The 20,189-nt window shown below is 36.7% G+C and overlaps 1 protein-coding gene across 13 annotated transcripts in view; it reads right to left on the reverse strand.

Annotated features, from left to right (window-relative positions):
• The window catches only part of Pdlim5 (PDZ and LIM domain 5), a 258,113-nt gene that overhangs the window by 23,987 nt on the left and 213,937 nt on the right, over positions 1-20,189 (reverse strand). For all 13 annotated transcript variants that reach the window (XM_087215824.1, XM_087215829.1, XM_004848090.3 and 10 more), the window contains one exon: positions 7,137-7,311. In XM_087215824.1, the coding sequence (XP_087071950.1) occupies positions 7,137-7,311 (175 nt within the window). The remainder of the gene's footprint in view (positions 1-7,136; positions 7,312-20,189) is intronic.

Raw genomic sequence — 20,189 nt, forward strand, 5'->3', positions numbered from 1 at the left:
CTAAAATGTACCAATAAACTTAATCAGAAAAAAAATATATTTATGACTTTAAAAAATTCTGTTATTGATGTGTTCTTTCATTCCATTCTCATCAGGCAATATACTTTGTATGCTTTCAATTGTTTAAGATTTATTAGTATCTGTTTTATGTCTTAACATATGGTCTATCCTGGAGAATGTTACATCTGCACTTGAGATGAAAATACATTCTGCTGATTCTGCTATTGTTGGAGAGAATGTTCTATAGGTATCTGCTACAATCTACTTGTATAATGCTTTTCAAGTTTTCTAATTCTTGTTGATCTTCTGAACATTACTGAAAGTGGGGTATTGAAGTTTCCAATATTATTATTATTGACATGTCTATGCTCCTTCTCCTGTCTGTATTTCTATTTTGCTTCAGTTATTTCAAGATTTTGTTGTTAGGTGAATATGCTATCCTTTATTGACTAAACTTTTTAAAATTACAAAACATACTTCTTTGTTTCTAGTAACAATTTTTGTTTTAATGCCTATCTTATATGGTATTAGTAGAGTCAGTCCACCTCACTTTTGGTTACTGTTTGCATGATATATCTTTTTCTACACTTACTTATAACCTGTTTGTGTCTTTAAACTGTCTTTTGCAGACAGCATCTATTTAGAGTGTGATTTTCACCTACCCTGACACATTCTATATTTTAATTAGTGTTCAATCTATTTACATTTGTGAAGTTACTGATAAAGAAGCATTTATGAGTGGCACTCTGTTATTTGTTTTCTCCATGTTGAATGTCTTTTTGTTCCTTTTTCTACGTAAGACAGTGAAAGATGAATCAAGGTCATCAGCTAACAAGGATGGGAAGGGAGATAGTTGAAGTTGGTTAGTGAGATCTCTTAAAGTACAGGATGCCAAAGAACTGAGAGACCAGGAAATTAGAAGAATCACATGTAATACGGAAATCACCAAAATGGTTTCCCACAAAGAATATATTTTCTCTCAGGTAAGATTAATTTTTCAACTTCACAACTATGACAATTAAAAACCACATAGATATCTCATGACCTTCACTAAATACCATGATTCAGAATCTATTATGGTGAGGAGGGGGAGGGGAAGAGAGAGAGAACAAGAACTATCTGTCTGGAACTACTGTAAGGGTACTATGTACCTTTCATGACATTTACATTATTACATTATTATCATTTGTGCCAGACTCTTAGCTTCTCTATTGGATGATGAAATACATGAGGACAGGGTTGCCTCTTTATATACTATGGTACAACCTGCACAAAAACTTACCAATGGACATTTTTTTATACAAAAGTATTGATTTGGTAAGTAGTCTATTGGTTGTTATTGCTTGACATTCTTTTCACACAGAAGAAATTGGTTTGTTGAAACTAGGTAATCCTTACTTCTCTTCACACATATACAATCTTAGATGTATCTCTACTAGACCTAACACATTCATCTGGTTGTTGATTTGCTTGTACTTTTAATAGGTGTAACTCTGTTCAGTAGGGCTGTTGTAACAAAGTACTGTACACTGAGTGGCTTAAATAACAAGAATTTATTTTCTAGTGATTATGGAGGCTAGAAATCCAAGATCAAGAGATTGGCCGGGTTGGTTCCTTCTAAGATCTCTGTCCTTGGTGTGCAGATGACCTCTTCTATGTGTCTTCACATGGTCATCGCTACGAGTCAGTGCCTTAACCACTTCTTACAATGAAGCTAGTCATACTGGACTACCTTAATGATGTAATTTTGCCTCTTTATAGACCAAATGCCCTGCCAAATATAGTCAGATTCTGAGGTGCTGAGAATTAGGAATTCAACATGAATTTGAGGAGACACAATTTAGTTCATAAAAATAATCCTCTGCAGGGAAGGGAGTATGTCTTCCATTTCTGTATCAGTGTAACATAAAGGGGAGCACTGCTTATAGAATGGTATAATCGTTTATTAGGTGAGAAACTGGAAAAGTGAGTCTTGGTGACCACTATGAGGCTAAGAAGCCTTTGTAAGTGACAGAAAATAGAGGAGAGGCAAGAATGCTTAATTCTTCAACACATTATTATCTATTCCTTCTCATAACATTACGAACAAAGTAAACACTCAAGTTATGGCAACTTTGTTGAAAACTGTTTTTACCTGAGTCAATACAGCAACATATGATTCTATGTGTGTAACACTTATAACACACACATGTAGAAATTCAGAAAGTTCAGAAAGTGAAAAGAAAATAGACATATCAAATCAACTTATGTAGAGATTACAACCATTAATTTTGGAGTATAGTTCCTTTTTTTTTTTTCCAGTACTAGGAATCAAACTCAAGACCTTGTGTTTGCTAGGCAGGCGCAGTGCCACTGAGCTACATCCCCAGCTCCAGCTTTTTAACTTTTTCTAAAGCAAAGTGGCTGTATGTGATGTTTATTACAATACTCTTGGGATAAAACTGCTCCTGGTACCTATTATGACTCTAAATAAATATTAATGAGTTATGCCGCCTGTCTGGCAAGCACAAGGTCCCAAGTTTGATCCTGGGTACCAAAAAAATATATATTAATGAGTTAATTACTGTCTTTTAGAATAAAAAAATATGTGGGTTCTGGTCCTGGCTCCACCACTTAGTCAACTTTGTGACTTTGGACAGATTAACCTAAGCTCTAGTTTTTCTATCTAAAGAATGCTCCTAAGAATAATATGAACCTCATGGAATTATTGTGAGGATCAAGTAGAATAACACAAATCAAGTTCTTGGCATGATACCAATATTATTCAATAAATAATAGCTTTATTATCATGCTTGATACGTATTTTCTTTACACAAAATTGGAATCATACCATTTCTTTTTGCCATCTTAATGCAATACTATAAAAAATTTCCTATGTAGTGATAGTTAAAAAGGAATAAAAGTTAGATCTAGATTCGAGTTCAAGTACTGACTATGCAACTTCTGACAAATATGTAACTTCTCTGTGCCTTAAATTTCTTTTCTTTTTTTTTTTTTGGTACCAGGGATCGAACTCAGGATCTTGAGCTTGTGAGGCAGGCGCCGGAACCACTGAGCTAAATCCCTGGCCCTGTGCCTTAAATTTCTTATCAGTGAAATGGAGTAAAAGCAAGAACTGTCTTTAGGATTGTTATGAATATTTAGGTAAATTTTTTAGCATATTTGAAATACGCTAAGAACACATCAAACATTGATTATTATCCAAAAACAGGCTCTTTTTTCTTTCTTTTTTTTTTTTTACTTTATAAAGTAATTCTCTATACACTGATGAGTTCTGTGAGTGGTATGTTTCATTTATAGCCATAAAATTTTAGGAGTCAGTTGACTGATGAAGTCTGCAAAATCAGATTGTTGAGAAGACAATTTAAAATGCATACATTTCATGTATCTCAAAGCAAAAACAGGATCTTAATGGCACCACAGTATCACATCATATAGGTGTTAAATATTTATGTTCTTATCAGTTGTTCACTATAGTAAATTTTTGGTCAATGTCTTTAGTTGTTTCCTTAAATTCTGGGGCTAAACTCATTAAGCTAGGGAACACTTTTTTTTCAAATAATATCTTTTTTTTTTTTTTTTTTTGGTACCGGGGATTGAACTCAGGACTTTGCGCTTGCGAGGCAGGCGGCAGCACCACTGAGCTAAATCCCCCGCCCTTCAAATAATATCTTAACCAGAAGGAACAATAAATAAGACCTATAAATAAGAGGGTGCTCAGAGACTGAACTGGGTGGAGAAAGAGGTAAGAAGCTACGCTAGCTTCTCCTTGGGTAAGTGACATGGCTCTCCTTACAGGAAAAACTGGACAATCACTGAGCAAAAAAACATCAATATTTTACTGGAATAAACAATGTGAGCGTGAATCTCTTTTCACAAAGATACTCAGAAGCTAAACATAAACAGTTCAGTTAGCTCAGTGTAATACAGATGACCAACAGATTTTAACGTCATAGCTGTAGTACTCAAGAAATAAGCCAGAATGTACATGAGCCCATTCCACAGGAAATGAAAACTTAGCTGTCATTATGTTTGCTTGATTTTCTATGCTTCCTTATTATACCAGCACTCCAAAAGTTAATCTATTCACAAGTGTAAGAGTTGAAGAAATGGCACTTCTATCGTAATTGGATTGGAAATGTTCCACACCAAATTTAAAGCTTCAGCAAAAGTTCCCAAAATGTAACCTCCATCCATGTGTAACTAGTTAAAGTAATGCCTCCATAATATCATTTATGTGAAATATCCACGAACTTTTCAATATTCAAATAAACCACAAAATCTTTAAACATTAGAGCTAAATAAAATTATGAATTTTTTTATTGAATATGTTCTATAACCAGATAGATAACCAGTTCAATAATAACATTCAGATTTGTAATGTTTTCTAAAAACAATCAAGTCTGCTAAACCCAAAACCTCAATAAAACAAAAAATTTGCCTTAGTTTTTGCCTTTCTAAAAATGTTTTTTGAAATTTTGAAGTATTTAAAACATATGAATTACAAACATAAATAATATGGTAGAAAAATAACGATGTAAAGTATAAAATATATCCTACACTTCTCAGACTCTATCAGGGTATAATATTCTGTGTTGAAAGTATTAAGTTTGCAACTGCAGCTCACTTCTAAACAGGTGTCCAGGAGAATGTCACTTGATCTAATGCCTCTTTGCTTTGGTGAGCAAGACTGACACCGAAGCTAGGACCTGGAATTATACTGTGACTAGGGCTCCGCACTGACCACAATTTATTCAAGCTGCCTAAATATTTGAAGCACCAGGCAAATACGTTGTGTTAATTATTGTTACATAATCTTGACATGAACTAATCCTCATTTCTATTAACTTCCTTAGTAAATGAATCTTTAATGTGCAAACAACAGTGTTGGATATTACAGATCAATATAAAATTTAACAGATGAAGGAGCAGTAACAGACAGTCACTTGTAAATATATAGAGCATAATATACACTTATTTCATAAGGCAAGATGTCTGTGCATTAAAATTTCATCCTGGACTAGCATTGAAATTAGAACCAAGTCATGCAGAAGTGGTGAATAATCTTCATATTTTCTCCATACTTTCAGAAGTGCTGGTAGTGCTGATTGTAATATGTCACAGAATTTGATAATCAGCATCAATCAGCAGGTGATAAAGTGTGACATTTTGTTAAATCATCCAGTAATTATTTGCTTACAAAAACACACAAATAAAAGCAGTGACTTCTCTTTCCAGGAAAAGTGTTTTGATTCAGAATATAATATCTGTAAACACCAGTGTAGGTAGCCAAAGCACTATAACTTATAGAAACCATCTAAAAGTCAGAGTTTATTGGGATAAGGCAGCACCATACTACGTTTCGTATCAGTTTATTTCTGTAAGATAGGAACCACAGAGGTTCACTTAGAAAAGTGATGAACTAAACTGCCTGAGCTATGACTAGGCTTTGAGACATAGTCTGTTTGGTTAGACATTTATATTGAGCGTTCTGTGCTGGATAGTATGCTAGACTTTGGAAAGACTTTGTCCCTTCTCATGACCACTGTTGTGACTACCATTGCTACTGGCTTATTCTTATTAAGCAGGTATTCACTCTGAAAAATACAATTTCAAAATTGTATAAGGGTGAAAAATAAATTTGTAAGATATCATAATTCCATTTATGTAAAATAATATCCATCCTGTTTATGTATATGTTTCAAAAGTCTGAACTAAAACACTAATAATGGTTATTCTGGGAGGTGAGATTATGCATAATTTTTTTTTGCTTTTTGTTTTTCTCTATTATTAAAATGTTACAGTGAACACCACCTTAATGCTAAGAACTATTCTGTTTTTAATCTTGTACTGTATGGTATCTTCTTGATATGTTGTTTATTAGGTTAGGAAGGGGAATATTAGTTATATTCTTAAAGCATGAGGCTTCATGGATTCTGTTTTAAAGTACTACAGAGAAATATTATGCTAAGCAATATTTACATAATAGAGGAAAAAAAATGTACATCTTAACCTTATTCAACTTTAAAGAAGCCATTGCTTCAACTGTTTCAAAATAGGATAAAGTGAAAACAGTACAGCATGTCAGCAATCATTTCAAACATTTATTGTTACTACCAACAAGGCAACTCATGAAGAGGCAACAAGGTCCTTCTGTAGCAATACCTGCAGTTAGCATTCATACTACACCTCATAACATTTTAAAAGTCAATTACCAAAAATGTTTGGAGATTTAATAGGTTTCAGCATAGTAAACTCAAGATCTATCTGTATTTTTTTTCCTTCTTGGGAGTTTAAGATACAATAAATAGATCTGGACAAAAATATTTTAAAGAAGCAGATTATGACCTAATTTTCTTTCTCTGTCTCTCTATCTCTGTCTCTCAGTCTGGGTTTTGGGAGCTGAACCCGGCCGGGGCCTTTGTACTGAGCTGTAGCCCCAGTCTTTTTAATTTTTTGATACAGGGTCTTGGCTAAATCACCAGGGTGGGCTTGAACTTGCAATTCTTCTGCTTCAGCCTTCTACAGTCTAATCTAAAATTTTAAGTATTTATGAATAGATCTGAAGGTAATTAATAGTTTTCAATGATTAGGTATTTGAAAAACCAACTTTCTTTTCTTGGGAGCTCAAAGCTCTTTATCTTATATTGCTATTTTTATTTTTTATTTTTACTTATTTATTTATTTTTCGTACTGGGGATCGAACTCGGGTCCTTGCGCTTGTGCAGCAGGTGGCGAAACCATTGAGCTAAATCCCCAGCCCTATATTGCTATTTTTAAAAAATCTAAATGTAAGTTCTCATTTTTATAATTTGTAAAATAATGAAGTGGACAGGAATAATCTTTAGGGTCCCTTTAAGTCTTAAGATTGTACTATTCTCTGAAGGGCCACATTAATCACTATTTTTCTTTAGTTCTAAAAGGAATTAATAATGCCTGTAATGGCTGTTTTTAGTTTTATTTTCATAGAGCCCATAATTACTTTTCATTAAAACAGATTCTAAATATATTTATCCACTGCAGTACAATTCCATAGAATTATGATAAGAATATTTTCCCAATAAAGTTGCAAATGTTATAGAATATTTAAAAAACCTAACATCGGTATTAAGTATTTCAAAAAATAAATAACTGACCTGATGACCTGGTTACAGTGGGCACACATTGGAGTTCGTTTTCCTGCTGGGATGTGCTCCGCTCTTTGCACCAAACTATCCTGGTCACTTGGCTGGGGCTGGCCTACAACCGAGCTCACTGGTGCCCCTGCTCCCGAGGAAGTTGCACTGTTTGACATTTGCCCAGTAGAAGGTGCTGGAATTTAAACCCAGAAAAAGCACAGGGAGAATAAGTCAAGTAGATGATTTAAAAATAACCTATCTATTTACTCATTTGTTCATGTGTATGGTAAAGTTATGACCCAAACAATAAACTGTCATTACACAGAAGAACAGAAGAGAATATCAAAGACTACAATACAGTGCAAGAGTTATGACAGGTATATGCATTGGATGCTTCCTCCACTTCCAAGAAAAAACAAGGTTAATGAATACCAATGGTGATGCTTTTTAGTTATCTAGACATCTCTGCCAACTATTTATTAGATTTAATTCCAAATACATCAGAGACACATTAAAAATCTCAATGTGTGGGAGATAAAAACAAATTCCTTATATTCTATCTTTCAATTTGTATTCTCTAAAATTGTGCAGACTGCTATCCAGGCATATAAAGTACCAATCTAGAATCATCCTTGTTCCTTCCCCTCTCTTATCTTTGATAATAACACACTGTGCTGACTTCAGATCATGGATGGTTCTTGATTTTGTCCCTCTCCTCCATTCCCACAATACTGTCCCAGTTTATGTGTCCTGTGCCTTCCACCAGGACTAGCTGCCAAAATGTCTTATTTTCTTTAAATTCATCCTTCCAACTGCCACCTAAGGCTGATGTCTCACCCAACCACAACTCTGAGTGAAGTCTTTCAAGGGACTCCGTGTCCTGTGATTAGCCAGTGCTGTTCATGCCTCCAAGGGACTGCACACCAGCCCATCCAGAGGTCCCTTCCTGCTCCCCAGCCTCATCTTTCAGCACTCTGCCTTTCACTTGATGTTACAGTAACATCCAAGTGTCACACGTTTTCTTGAGAATGGGTCCATCTTTGTACAGGCTGCCTTTGCTCTCAGTTATCTAATTTTTCCACCCTTCTACCTCTTTACACAGTATTCACTATTTAAGGTTTAGCTCAGAAGTCAACAGTTTCAAAATCTCTCCTATAGCTACCTCTACCCATGGCCCTTCCACATAATCCAGATCATATGTCTCTAACCCATGTCTCCATAGGAGAGTGTTAATCCTGACATGTCCATGTCGCTGGTGTAAGAAATGCTCAGCAGATTAGTGAAGCATGTTCCTGGGTGTGTCTGGGTGGGTCATGGGAGCATGGCCTTGGGTGCTATACACATGGCCCTTGCCTATTCCTCCCTGGCACTGTCCCCTGCTCTGCTTTCCAGCCACCAGGAACTAAGCAGTTCTGCTCCACCATATCCTTCCACCCGGAGGTCTCTGCTTTGGAGCCTGTTGATCATTACTGACTCCTAAGTTATGGGTGCTGGCACTGTGCCTCAGTGATGGGAAAGCTGGCTAATATATCACACTTTTGGAATGTCTTTATTACTGATTCTATTACACACTTTTGTCTTTTCCTCCCCAGCTAGTGAGTATGCTCCCAAGAATTATGTCTTATTCATCACCCTCACAATTAATACAGTGTCTGAAAAGAATGAATGGGCTAAAAGCAACAAATAACTGAGCACAAAAACCACAAGACTGGAACCAACAAAAGACCTTCTTACCCACAGGAAATTAAAATCTAATTGAAGAGAAAAAGCACACATTAAAATGGTCTAAAAGGAACAACTTATGAAAATCAAATAATAACAGTGTGTACATATAAGTCGCAACTCTACATACAAACATATGTTGACAGTATCTATATTAAAGGCATGGATAGAACTGGATAAAATTAATTAAGACAACCTTAATGACAATTCTTTACCATAAGAATAAAGCCTGTCTGCATGATGTGAACTGTGGATCCAGAACCCTGCATTTAGAGACACTTAGCACATCTCTTACTATGCTATGTCTGGCACTTGATCTGTGAAATGGCCTTTGCTGGTCAGGGAGCTCTACTACTGCCCATGTTTCAAGTTGAATCCTCCAGACTAGGAACATGTTTCCCTTCTCTTAGATTCACACTTTCTCTTACAGAAATGGAAAGAAAATTACTGTAGATTTCAGTTTGCACAGCTTCTTCCGTATTATTTTGTTCACTCTTACAGTACCACCTTCCTCTCTGCTTCTGCATCTCCTGGCCCCAGCTTGTATCTCTTAGAGCACCAGACAAGCATTTTCAAGAACATTTTCAACACCAAATCCAGTTATCATTTTTACACACAAGACAAGTGAAGTGGATTTCTCCTTGTGGTGCACACTGCCAGCTCTTCTGAAGAACTCCCATTACTTTGAATCCTTTACCTCAGGCAGGCATGGCATTCTGCTTCTTGTGTCCCTGTGTGCCCGATGCTCCACACCAGACCCTAGCAACATTTTCACAGTGAATACTTTCAAACTGGTCCTTCCTAGTACAAACCCACATTCTATCATTTGAGTTCTGATCCTGGGTTCCTCAGGTCTGGACTCCTACAAATTCCTAGCTACTCTCTCTGGTGCCAGGGTCTTTTCCACCTACAATTCTACAGATTACTTTTTCAAAATCATGACTGTGATAGGATGCTCCTGCTTACAAAGCTTCTGTAACTCCTCAGCGCATGCTGTAAGCGTCCTGACCATCCAGCCCAGCAGAGGCTGCTCCAATGCTTCCCTACATATCTGCACCATCATCATGCTCACTTTGCTTATTTGCTATTTAACTTATACAATCACTATTTGAAGGCACTATTCTCAAATTCCTACAACAGCACTATAACTTTGGTATGATTAAGAGCACTTTTTTACTTTGTGAGAAATTGGGGTTAAGAAAGATTAAGAAACCTGCCAAGGTCACAAAGCAAGAAAAAGGCAGTCCTGAACCTGGGTAGTCTGGCTTCTGAGTCTGTGTTTTAGATACCACCCTGTATTTTACTCATTGTCTCTTGAGTGTGCCAGGCCAGACCCTGCTTCTATGACCTCAGCAAAGGAAATGTTCCTTTCTCCACCGCCAGCCACCAATTTCCAGTTCTGCAAGGCTCACAGAAGTTCCATTTTCATCTCCAAACCCTTCTCTGATCATCAGAGTCAGAAGTGTTTTCTTGCTCCCTTCACCTCTATTAACGTCCTATGCCAGCTAGCTATGCCTACTTGTGACCAAGAGCTGGTAAGGACCCCCTGGGCATGCCCACCAGCTGCCTGAGGAGCCGCGCTGGCGCCTACAACAACAGAGCCCCACACCCGCCCACTGCCGCCTTCAGCCTCTTGGCTGTTCAGCTACCTGGTTGTACACTACAGAGGCACAGGGGGTCATGAAGGCCATTGTCCTGAGCTACAGACGTGAACAACACAGAGAGGGCCTCTCTCAGGCTCCCTGATGATAACTGAAGACCACTGGAAAAGTGAAGAGAATCTCTGCAATAAAGGCACACCAGACCACCATACTTGGTAAGTTAGAGGGATCATCACCTCCCATCGGAACCTGGACTATCTTCAGGGGAAAGGCAGCTGGAAGCTGCAATAGAAACTTGCACAGTTCAACCATGCAGGAGGACAGGGAGCTCAACTTGGGTCTTGCAGCCAGAAATCTGCCTGAATCTCACAGGTCTGTGACTGGCTTACTGAGACTCATTGACTTATACCTGAACACTGCTGCCCACATTGTCTATTTTGACAGAAGAGACATATACCCTGAAGGAATCCCTTCAATTTTATCTTTTATTTGTTATTTTTAAAATTACCATTATTTTTTTTTGCTCTTATTTTTAATTTTTTTCCTTCTTTTTCTACTCTTTTAAAATTTTTTTCTCTTTTTTCTTTCTTTATTCTTTTCTTTCTCTCTCTCTCCCTTGCTGTCCAACATTGTTCTTCATATCCCTTTGTGTTCCTGTTCTGGCCCTAATTCGGATTTCTTCTTTACTTTTCTTTTCTTCTCTTTCCTTCTCTCATCTGTACCCTCTGGCCTCACTGTTAACCTTCCCCTATCTTTCTACCTACCTATCCCTCCCTTCCCAACTCCTTCTAACTCCCCATCCCAAAGGGTAAAGTTGCTATATTGAAGAGTTTATTCACTATAAACATATGTTGGGGTTGGTCCTTGATATTGATTTAATTCACACAGTTAAAGGTGACAGATTAACAACTACCACAAACTGTCATTTTCTAAGAGGTATTTGATGCTATTGTGTTGCTAACTGTATCACTTGGGCTAAGGTGTTGTGATCGATCTAATCAGTTCTTCTTCCTGGTATAATGAAAATGAGATAGCCACAGAGCCATTAGAGACTCAAAACCTAAGGAACAGCTACATCTGGAAAACACCTCTGAGAAGCAATCATTCCATAAGGGTTCTAAATACATCAACAAAGATACTTACAATAAACAACTTCAAAGTATCAACCCAGGAACTAAACCGAGGACAGGGCCAAAAACAAAAGTGAGAAGACATTTAAGCAAGGCACAAACTCAGACTTCCACACCACAAAAGGCAAATTCTGGGGAAAATGAGGTGCAAAAGTCTGATAATCAACCACCAAGACACCCTGAACTGATAGCACAGGAAGTAACAAAACAGATGAATGAGGTTCTAGAAAAATTCAAAGCAAAAATAATCTCCCAGATAACTATAGAGATGGTGAGCAGAGTGAAAGACATGATTACAGGCTCTAGAACAGAAACTGATAAAAAAAAATAGATGAGATCAGAAACATGCTGGAAGCCATGAATGCCCAACATAAGAAAGAAATGGAAACCATGATCGCCCAACATAAAAAAGAAATGGAATCCATGAAACAGATTCAAACAGATATTCAGGAGATTAAAAACTCCACTGAAAGCATGCAGAGCAGATTAAGGGAATCTGAAGACAGAATATCAGATATAGAAGACAGGATTGTGGTGAAGGACCATGAAAACAGAGATTTCTTAAAAATAGTAAGGGACCATGAGAAATCAATCCAGCAGCTGCTGGATGATGCAAAGAAGAACATAAGACTGATAGGAGTCCATGAAAAAACAGGAGAAAGTACAAATGACATAAAAAAACTATTCACAGAAGCAATAGTAGAAAACTTCCCAGACAGAGGTGGAGAATTGGACATACAGACAAGTGAGGGATATAGAACTCCAACGAGCCACGGTCAAAAAAAAAATCTGCACCTAGACATATGATAGTCAAGATCCCAGAAACCCAACAGAAGGACAAAATCCTACAGGCAGTTAGAGAAAAGAAACAAATCACCTACAAAGGAAAGCCCATCAGAATCACAGCAGACTTCTCAACACAAACCCTCAAATCAAGGAGAGCCTGAAGTGAAGCATTTCAAGCCCTAAAAGAAAATAACTTCCAACCTAGACTGTTGTATCCTGCAAAAATATCTTTCAAAATCGATGGGGAAATTAGATACTTCCACAACAAAGAACACCTGAGAAATTTCATGAACAACAAAGCAGCACCCCCCAAAATTCTAAGCAATATCCTAGAAAAAGACAATGAAGGTCACAACTCCATGAAGCCCAACAGAGGGAAGCCACTAGGCAAGATAAGACACTAAAGGCAAAGGGGGAAAAAAATAAGAAATAAAAGAGCCAACACCAGCAAAACATCATGACAAGGATGAGTCAGTATCTATCAATTATAACTATTAATGTTAATGGCCTTAATTCACCAATCAAAAGAAATAGACTGACAGAATGGATTAAGCAAAATCCAGCAATATGCTGTATACAAGAAACACTCCTAATGCAAAAGGAAATTCATAGACTGAAAATAAAAGGATGGAAAACAGTACTCCACGTGACAGGAACCCGGATAACAGCACTGGTAGCAATCTTATTTGCAGACAAAGTAGATTTCAAACCAAAACTAATTAAGAGAGACAAAGATGGTCACTACATACTTGTGAAGAGAACAATTCAAGACGAAGAGATGACAATCCTAAATATATATGCACCAAATACAAATGCCTCCAACTATACAAAACAAATATTAATGGACATGAAAACCCAAATAAGCACTAATACAATTGTAGTGGGGGACCTCAATACCCCACTGTCACAAATACACAGATCATCTAGACAAAAAATTAACAAAGAAATTCTAGAACTGAACCAAGCTACTGAACAAATGGACTTAATAGATGTTTACAGAGTGTTCCACCCCACAAAATCAGAATATACATTCTTCTCGGCTGCATATGGGTCATTCTCCAAAAGAGACCACATGCTAGCTCATAAGACATGTCCAAGTAAATGTAAAAACACTGAAGTTATCCCCTGTATATTATCAGACCATAGTGCAATAAAATTGGAGGTCAATAACATAAGAAACCGCAAAACTCTCACAAACACATGGAAATTGAATAACAGCCTCCTGAACAACCAATGGGCCACAGAGGAAATTAAAGAAGAAATGAGACAGTTTCTACAAGTAAATAATAATGCCAGTACAACATACAGGAATCTATGGGACACAATGAAAGCAGTTCTACACGGGAAATTCCTAGCACTGAATGCCCATATTAGGAAAATGGAGAGAACTCAGTTAAATAACCTAATGCTGAACCTCAAGCTCCTAGAAAAAGAAGAGCACAACAAACCCAAAGCTCATACAAGAAAGGAAATTATAAAGATCAGAGCAGAAATCAAAGCAAGGGAGACTAAGAGAATGATAAAAAAATTAATGAATCAAAGAGTTGTTTTTTTGAAAGAATAAATAAAATCAATAAACCTTTAGCCAACCTTATCAAAAAAAGGGAAAAGGCTAAAATCCATGCAACTAAGAACAAAAAAGGTGAAGTCACAACAGACCCAGCAGAAATCCAGAGGATCATCAATGCCTACACTTTGAGAACCTGCACTCTAATAAAATGGAAAACACAGAAGAAATGGACAGATTCCTAGATATATATAAATTCCTAAAGTTAAAGGAAGAAGATATAGAAATTCTAAACACCCCCATTATGATGAGTGAAACTGAAAATGTAATAAAAATTTACCAACAAAGAAAAGCCCAGGTCCTGATGGCTTCACTGCCAAATTCTATAAGACATTTAGAGAAGAACTACCACCATTACTCTTTAAACTCATCAAGGAAGTTGAAAGGGAAGAAAGGCTTCCAAATTCGTTCCTGGAAGCAAGCGTTACTTTGATTCCCAAACCAGGGAAAGACCCAACCCAAAAAGAGAACTACAGGCCAATCTCCCTAGTGAACATAGATGCAAAAATCCTCAACAAGATACTGGCAAACAGAATACAGAGGGTCATCAAGATGATCATACACGCCGACAAAGTCAGATTTATCCCAGGGATGCAAGAATGGTTCAACATTCATAAATCAATAAATGTAATACACTATGTTAACTGAGTCAAGGACAAAAGCCATATGATCATCTCAATAGATGCAGAAAAGGCATTTGACAAAATCCAACACCCATTCATGATAAAAACCCTACAGAAAATTGGAATAGAAGGTCTTTATCTCAACCTGATTAAGGCTATCTATGAAAAATCAACAGACAACATCATACTAAATGGTCAAAAACTGAAAACTTTCACACTAAAATCAGGAACAAGACAAGAATGCCCACTATCACCACTCCTGTTCAATATAGTTCTGGAAACATTAGCTACAGCAATTAGAAAAGAGAAAGAAATAAAAGGAATAAAGATAGGAAAGAAAGAAGTGAAACTGTCATTATTTCCTGATGATATGATACTTTACACAGAAGACCCAAAAAACTTGCCCAAAAGACTTCTAGACCTAATTGACAGATTCAGTAGAGTAGCTGGATATAAGGTCAATGCTCAAAAAACAATAGCCTTCTTATACACAAATAGACTCACTGAGAGAGAAATTCGGGAAACAATTCCTTTTACAATAGCATCCAAAAAAATGAAGTATCTAGGAATCAACCTAACAAAGGAAGCAAAAGACCTCTACACTGAAAACTACAGCACTTTGAAAAAGGAGATCGAGGAGGATATAAGAAAATGGAAAGACATCCCTTGCTCCTGGGTAGGAAGAACCAATATAGTGAAAATGGCCATACCTCCAAAACTACGATATAGATTTAATGCAATGCCAATTGAAATTCCAACAATATACTTCAAAGAACCAGAGAAAACAATCCAAAAATTCATTTGGAACAAGAAGAGACCTAGAATAGCAAAAGCAATTCTAGGGAAAAGAGACATGGCTGGGGGTATCACAATCTCCAACTTGAAACTATACTACAAAGCTATTCTGATAAAAACAGCATGGTACTGGCCAAGAAACAGACTAGAGGACTAGTGGAACAGATTAGAAGATGTAGAAACAACTCCAGACACACTCAGCCACCTTATCTTTGATAAAGGAGCCAACCACCCTCATTGGAGGAAAGATAGCCTATTTAATAAATGGTGTTGGAAAAACTGGATTTCAACCTGACAAAAATTAAAACTAGTCCCGTACTTATCACCATGCACTAAACTAAGATCTAAGTGGATTAAAGATCTAAATATTAAAACAGAAACACTAAACTTGCTGGAAGATAAGTTAGGCAGAACTCTTGAAGACACTGGCATAGGAAAAGAATTTATGAACAAAACCTCAGTAGCACATGAACTAGCACAAAGAATCAACAACTGGGACCTCATCTTATTAAGCTTCTGCTCTATAAGAGAAACCACCAACAGAGCTAAGAGACAACCTACAATGCGGGGAAAAATTTTTAACAGCTGTACCTGACAAAAGTCTACTATCTAGCATATATAAGAATTGAAAAAAATCAAAACCCCCCAAATTCAAAGACTCAGTTCAACAATGGGGATCTGAAATGAACAGACATTTCTCAGACGAATTAAAAGTAGCAAATAAATATATGAAAAAATGTTCAACATCACTGGTCATTCGAGAGATGCAGATGAAAACAACACTGAGATTTCACCTCACCCCAGAAAGAATGGCTGCTATCATGAAATCAACAAATAACAAATGGTGGCAGGGGTATGGAGAGAAAGGAACCCTTCTCTACTGTTGGTGGGAGTGGAGACTGGTGCAACCACTGTGGAAATCAGTAGGGAGATATCTCAAAGAACTAGGGCTAGTGTTCCCATTTGACCCAGCTATTCCCCTGCTGGGTATCTTCTCCAAAGAATTAAAAGAATCATACCACAGCGATATATGTGCACCCATGTTTATAGCAGCACAGTTTGTAACAGCTAAAGCTTGGAAACAGCCCAAGTGCCCATCAACTGGAAACTGGATAAAGAAGATGTGGGTTTAATAAAATGGAGTACTACTTAGCCATAAAGAATGAGAAATTAGAGACATTTATAGCTACATGGATGCATATTGAGGCCATACTCTTAAGTGAAATAAATAGGACACATGTGTAAATACCGAATAATTTCTCTAGTGTGAGAAACTGAAGGTGTAAATAAGGATTAAAATTATTAAAACGAATAACTGATAATTTAAAATAGGAAAAGGCCCAAAGGTGTAGGGGTGGTGGGAGGGGAAGGGGAAAGCGAAGAAGGGAAAGGAAAAATTATGAGAAAAAAAAATGGAAATGAAATCTATGTAAATAGGGAAGGGTGGAGGGGGTGAAGGGCGCACAGGTAACGGGGAAAAAATAAGAACCAAGATACATCATGTACAGGTAGAAGCACCCAATGATAAATGTAAATGTATTGTATACCTAAAATGTACCAATAAAAGAATTTAAAGAAAAACATCCTATTTGTATAATTCATCTATTTATCAATATGATATTAATATCTTTTCTTCTCTAAGTCAATTATTAACTCTTAAAAATGGGTACAAACTGTATAATTGTATTTACTACCAGAAAACTACCTTACAAATAGGTGAAAAATTAATATTTAATTGAATGGGAAAGATAAGATTCTTTTTTTTCCTTTTTCTTTTCCTTTTAAAAGAAGATCACAGAAGCCAAGCAGGATGGTGCACACCCATAATCTCAGCACCTTGGGAGGCTGAGGCAGGAGGACCGCAAATTTGAGTTCAGCGAGGCAACTTAGCAAGAACTTGCCTCAAAATAAAAAATAATAAGGGCTGGTAATCTCAGTGCAAAGGCCCTGGTTCAATCCTCAGTACCAAAACCCAGAAACAAAAACAGAACACAAAACTATAGAGATAGCTATCTTAATAAATGTGAATTAGGTTCAGGATTTTAAATTATCAGAATGCTCCATTTAGAAAATATGAAAAATTGGACCACAAAGAAAAGTCAAATACTTTCATCTACCATATGCCTTTATTTCATCACATTATCTATGCATAAGCCCTGAAGTACTGAGTCACTGGGATATTTTTAGCAATAAAGGAGTATAGTAATTCTTCTTCAGTCAAGTAAAATGGAACATAATCCATCTGGCCATGTGTCAAGAAGATGTATGGGGAACTAACTGATTTAACACGAGAAGCCATTCTTGAGCATGAAACATGTCCTAAGCACATGTAGAAGGCTCTAAGCTCCACTGCTGTTCCTTTCTTGGGAAGAAGAACCTTGCTTTCTGTATGACTCCATTTTAGCCACTTTGGTTAAGAGGGAAACTCTCACACCTCCGTTTGTTGCTGTGTTGCTAGCACACTGGCCCACACACAGAGCTACACCAGCCCTGTTAATTACTGAGTCCTGAACATGTCCAAAGCACAGTTATTTCTCATATAAATAAAGTATGTTTTGTTTCTTCAGACTGAATTTCTCACTTTTCCTGTACAGGAATGGGCAACCTTTGAGCCCTGGCCTTGGCTCACTTGGTTTCCTGGGGAAAGTGAGGTGTAAAAAGGGGAGGTCCTAGGAGAGGGGAACACCACAAAATGAGCCTGGCTTCTGTTGTAATTGTGTGGACCACTATATTACACAAAGAAAACCAGTCTTCTGGAAGCACAGCAACCAAAATGCTTCAAATCTATGGAACCCACTGTGAAAATCTACTTTATACAGAAAAGTCTGTTTAGAGATAGCTTAGAGATGACAATCTCATTTGTAATAAAAGGTACATATTTCTTTTAAGCTCTAGTAAGACTACTGAATTAGTTCCACTTCACAATTTAGGAACTGAAGTCTCAGAAAAGTGTGACTGAGCCAGACTGAATGAGTCAGTGAAGTGTCACAATGAGGACACTGGCAGGAAGTGGATTTTTGACTCTTGATTTCTTTTTCAACCTTAACTTTGAGCAACTTTCATTAAATTTGGCTTCTTTTGTGGGTAATTGTTACCTCACAGGGACCTAGTTTAAAATTTTTTTTCTTTTGAACTATATACATTTCAGCATCACAAAACGCATCTAGAAATTCAAAAAGACCTGCTACTCTCCAATCCAATAGTGTTGGTGATACTCTCTCTTCATTAACTTAAAAATTGTTATTTATGCATCTTCCAAAGGAAGAGAACTAGGCTTTCAGAATTATGACCTCGTAAGTAATCATACCTCCTGTAGATCCCACTCATTCCTCTGCCATCTCTGAACTGTTTTGAAGCAAATTCAAGATACATAATTTAATCCGTAATATTCACTCTGACCTCTAAGATATTTAATCATTCACCAAGTGTATACTGAAAGTTTATAATGTATCAGGCAGTATACTATGCATGAATACACAGTAGAGAATGGAGCATGCACAGTCTTTTCCTTCATCTAGTAGAGCTCTTTTTCTATTCAGAAGTGCCTGGGACTCATCTCAGTACAATCTATTGGATATGTGGGCTCAGGAGAAATATCTGAACTAGAGAACTGATTGAAGAGTCATCAGCATATTGTTGACATTTGAGTTGTGTCAGTGAATGAGATTGTTCAGAGGAAATATACCATGGAAATAGAAGAGCTCCTGAGGCAGAAAGCAAATAATATGAACACTTAACGAACAATCAGAGAAGTAAGAGAAAAACTAAGAGAGTATATCAGGGAAGAAATGAAAGAAGAGAGTAGAGAATTTGGGACCCCATGTCTATCCTACACCAAAGCCAATCTCTATGCAATCATTCATGAAAAAAAATTTTATTATGTACCAACGGTGTGCCAAGCTGTGCCAGTGACTGTCTTGATAGATTATAACATGAAGTTGGGTCCTTGCAAATGGGACCTAAACCTGGAAGTACTAAACAATTCAAGGCAGGGCTTGTGATAACTGAGATTAGTTTCTACTATTTTAATTTCTTTACTGGGGCTACTAGGATAAAGTTAGTAATAACTTATAACTATAGCATTTTTAAACTTTTTCCTTTTAAAATTTTGCCTTTTTTTGGATGTCATGTCTTTATTTCTACCCTAAAGCATTGTGATTAAGAAATTTCAGGATCTTGGCCTCACTGCATATTTTCTATGCTTTAGTACCTTTTAAAATTAATTTTATTCATACATTTCAGACATACACAATAGCATTCATTATAGGGAATTTGTACCTGTACATGACATATCTTGATTTTTCATTTTTCCCCATCCCCTCCCCTCCCTTCAACCCCTCTTCCCCTTATTTACAAAAACTTTGTTTCTACTGTCTTTTTTTCTTTTCCCTTCTTTCCTTTCTCCCTCCCCCCTCTCTTGTTCCCTTTCCCATTTGAACATTTTCTTCCCATTTCCCAAAATCTCTTATACATTTTGGTCCTTATTTGCCCTTTCAATTTCTCAAGCCAGAGAAACAATGTGCTATTTAAACATGTAAATTTTCTTTCATGGCATTCCTAACAGCTTATACTACCACCTTTAAGCCCTTCATGTATTCTGTAAAAGATTAGTTTTTTACAGAGATAGTTCTTTCCATAAACTTAGTTGCCTATACTTTTAAGCAATTATAATAACAGGATACAAAGTACCTGAAAACATATGGATATAAAGCTGAATACTTCATGTTACATAAGAGAAACATAATTTTAGCTCTAATGTTTTACAAAAGCCAAACAGGCTTAAAGCACTAAATCTGTTTTGTTGAACAAATTCCACTGGCTATAAATAATTCAACCACTACATTTGG

The sequence above is a fragment of the Heterocephalus glaber genome, unplaced genomic scaffold (genome assembly GCF_053883595.1).
Source record: "Heterocephalus glaber isolate CG9 unplaced genomic scaffold, H.glaber_assembly_v1.0 deba00001454, whole genome shotgun sequence".
Lineage (NCBI taxonomy): Eukaryota > Metazoa > Chordata > Mammalia > Rodentia > Bathyergidae > Heterocephalus > Heterocephalus glaber.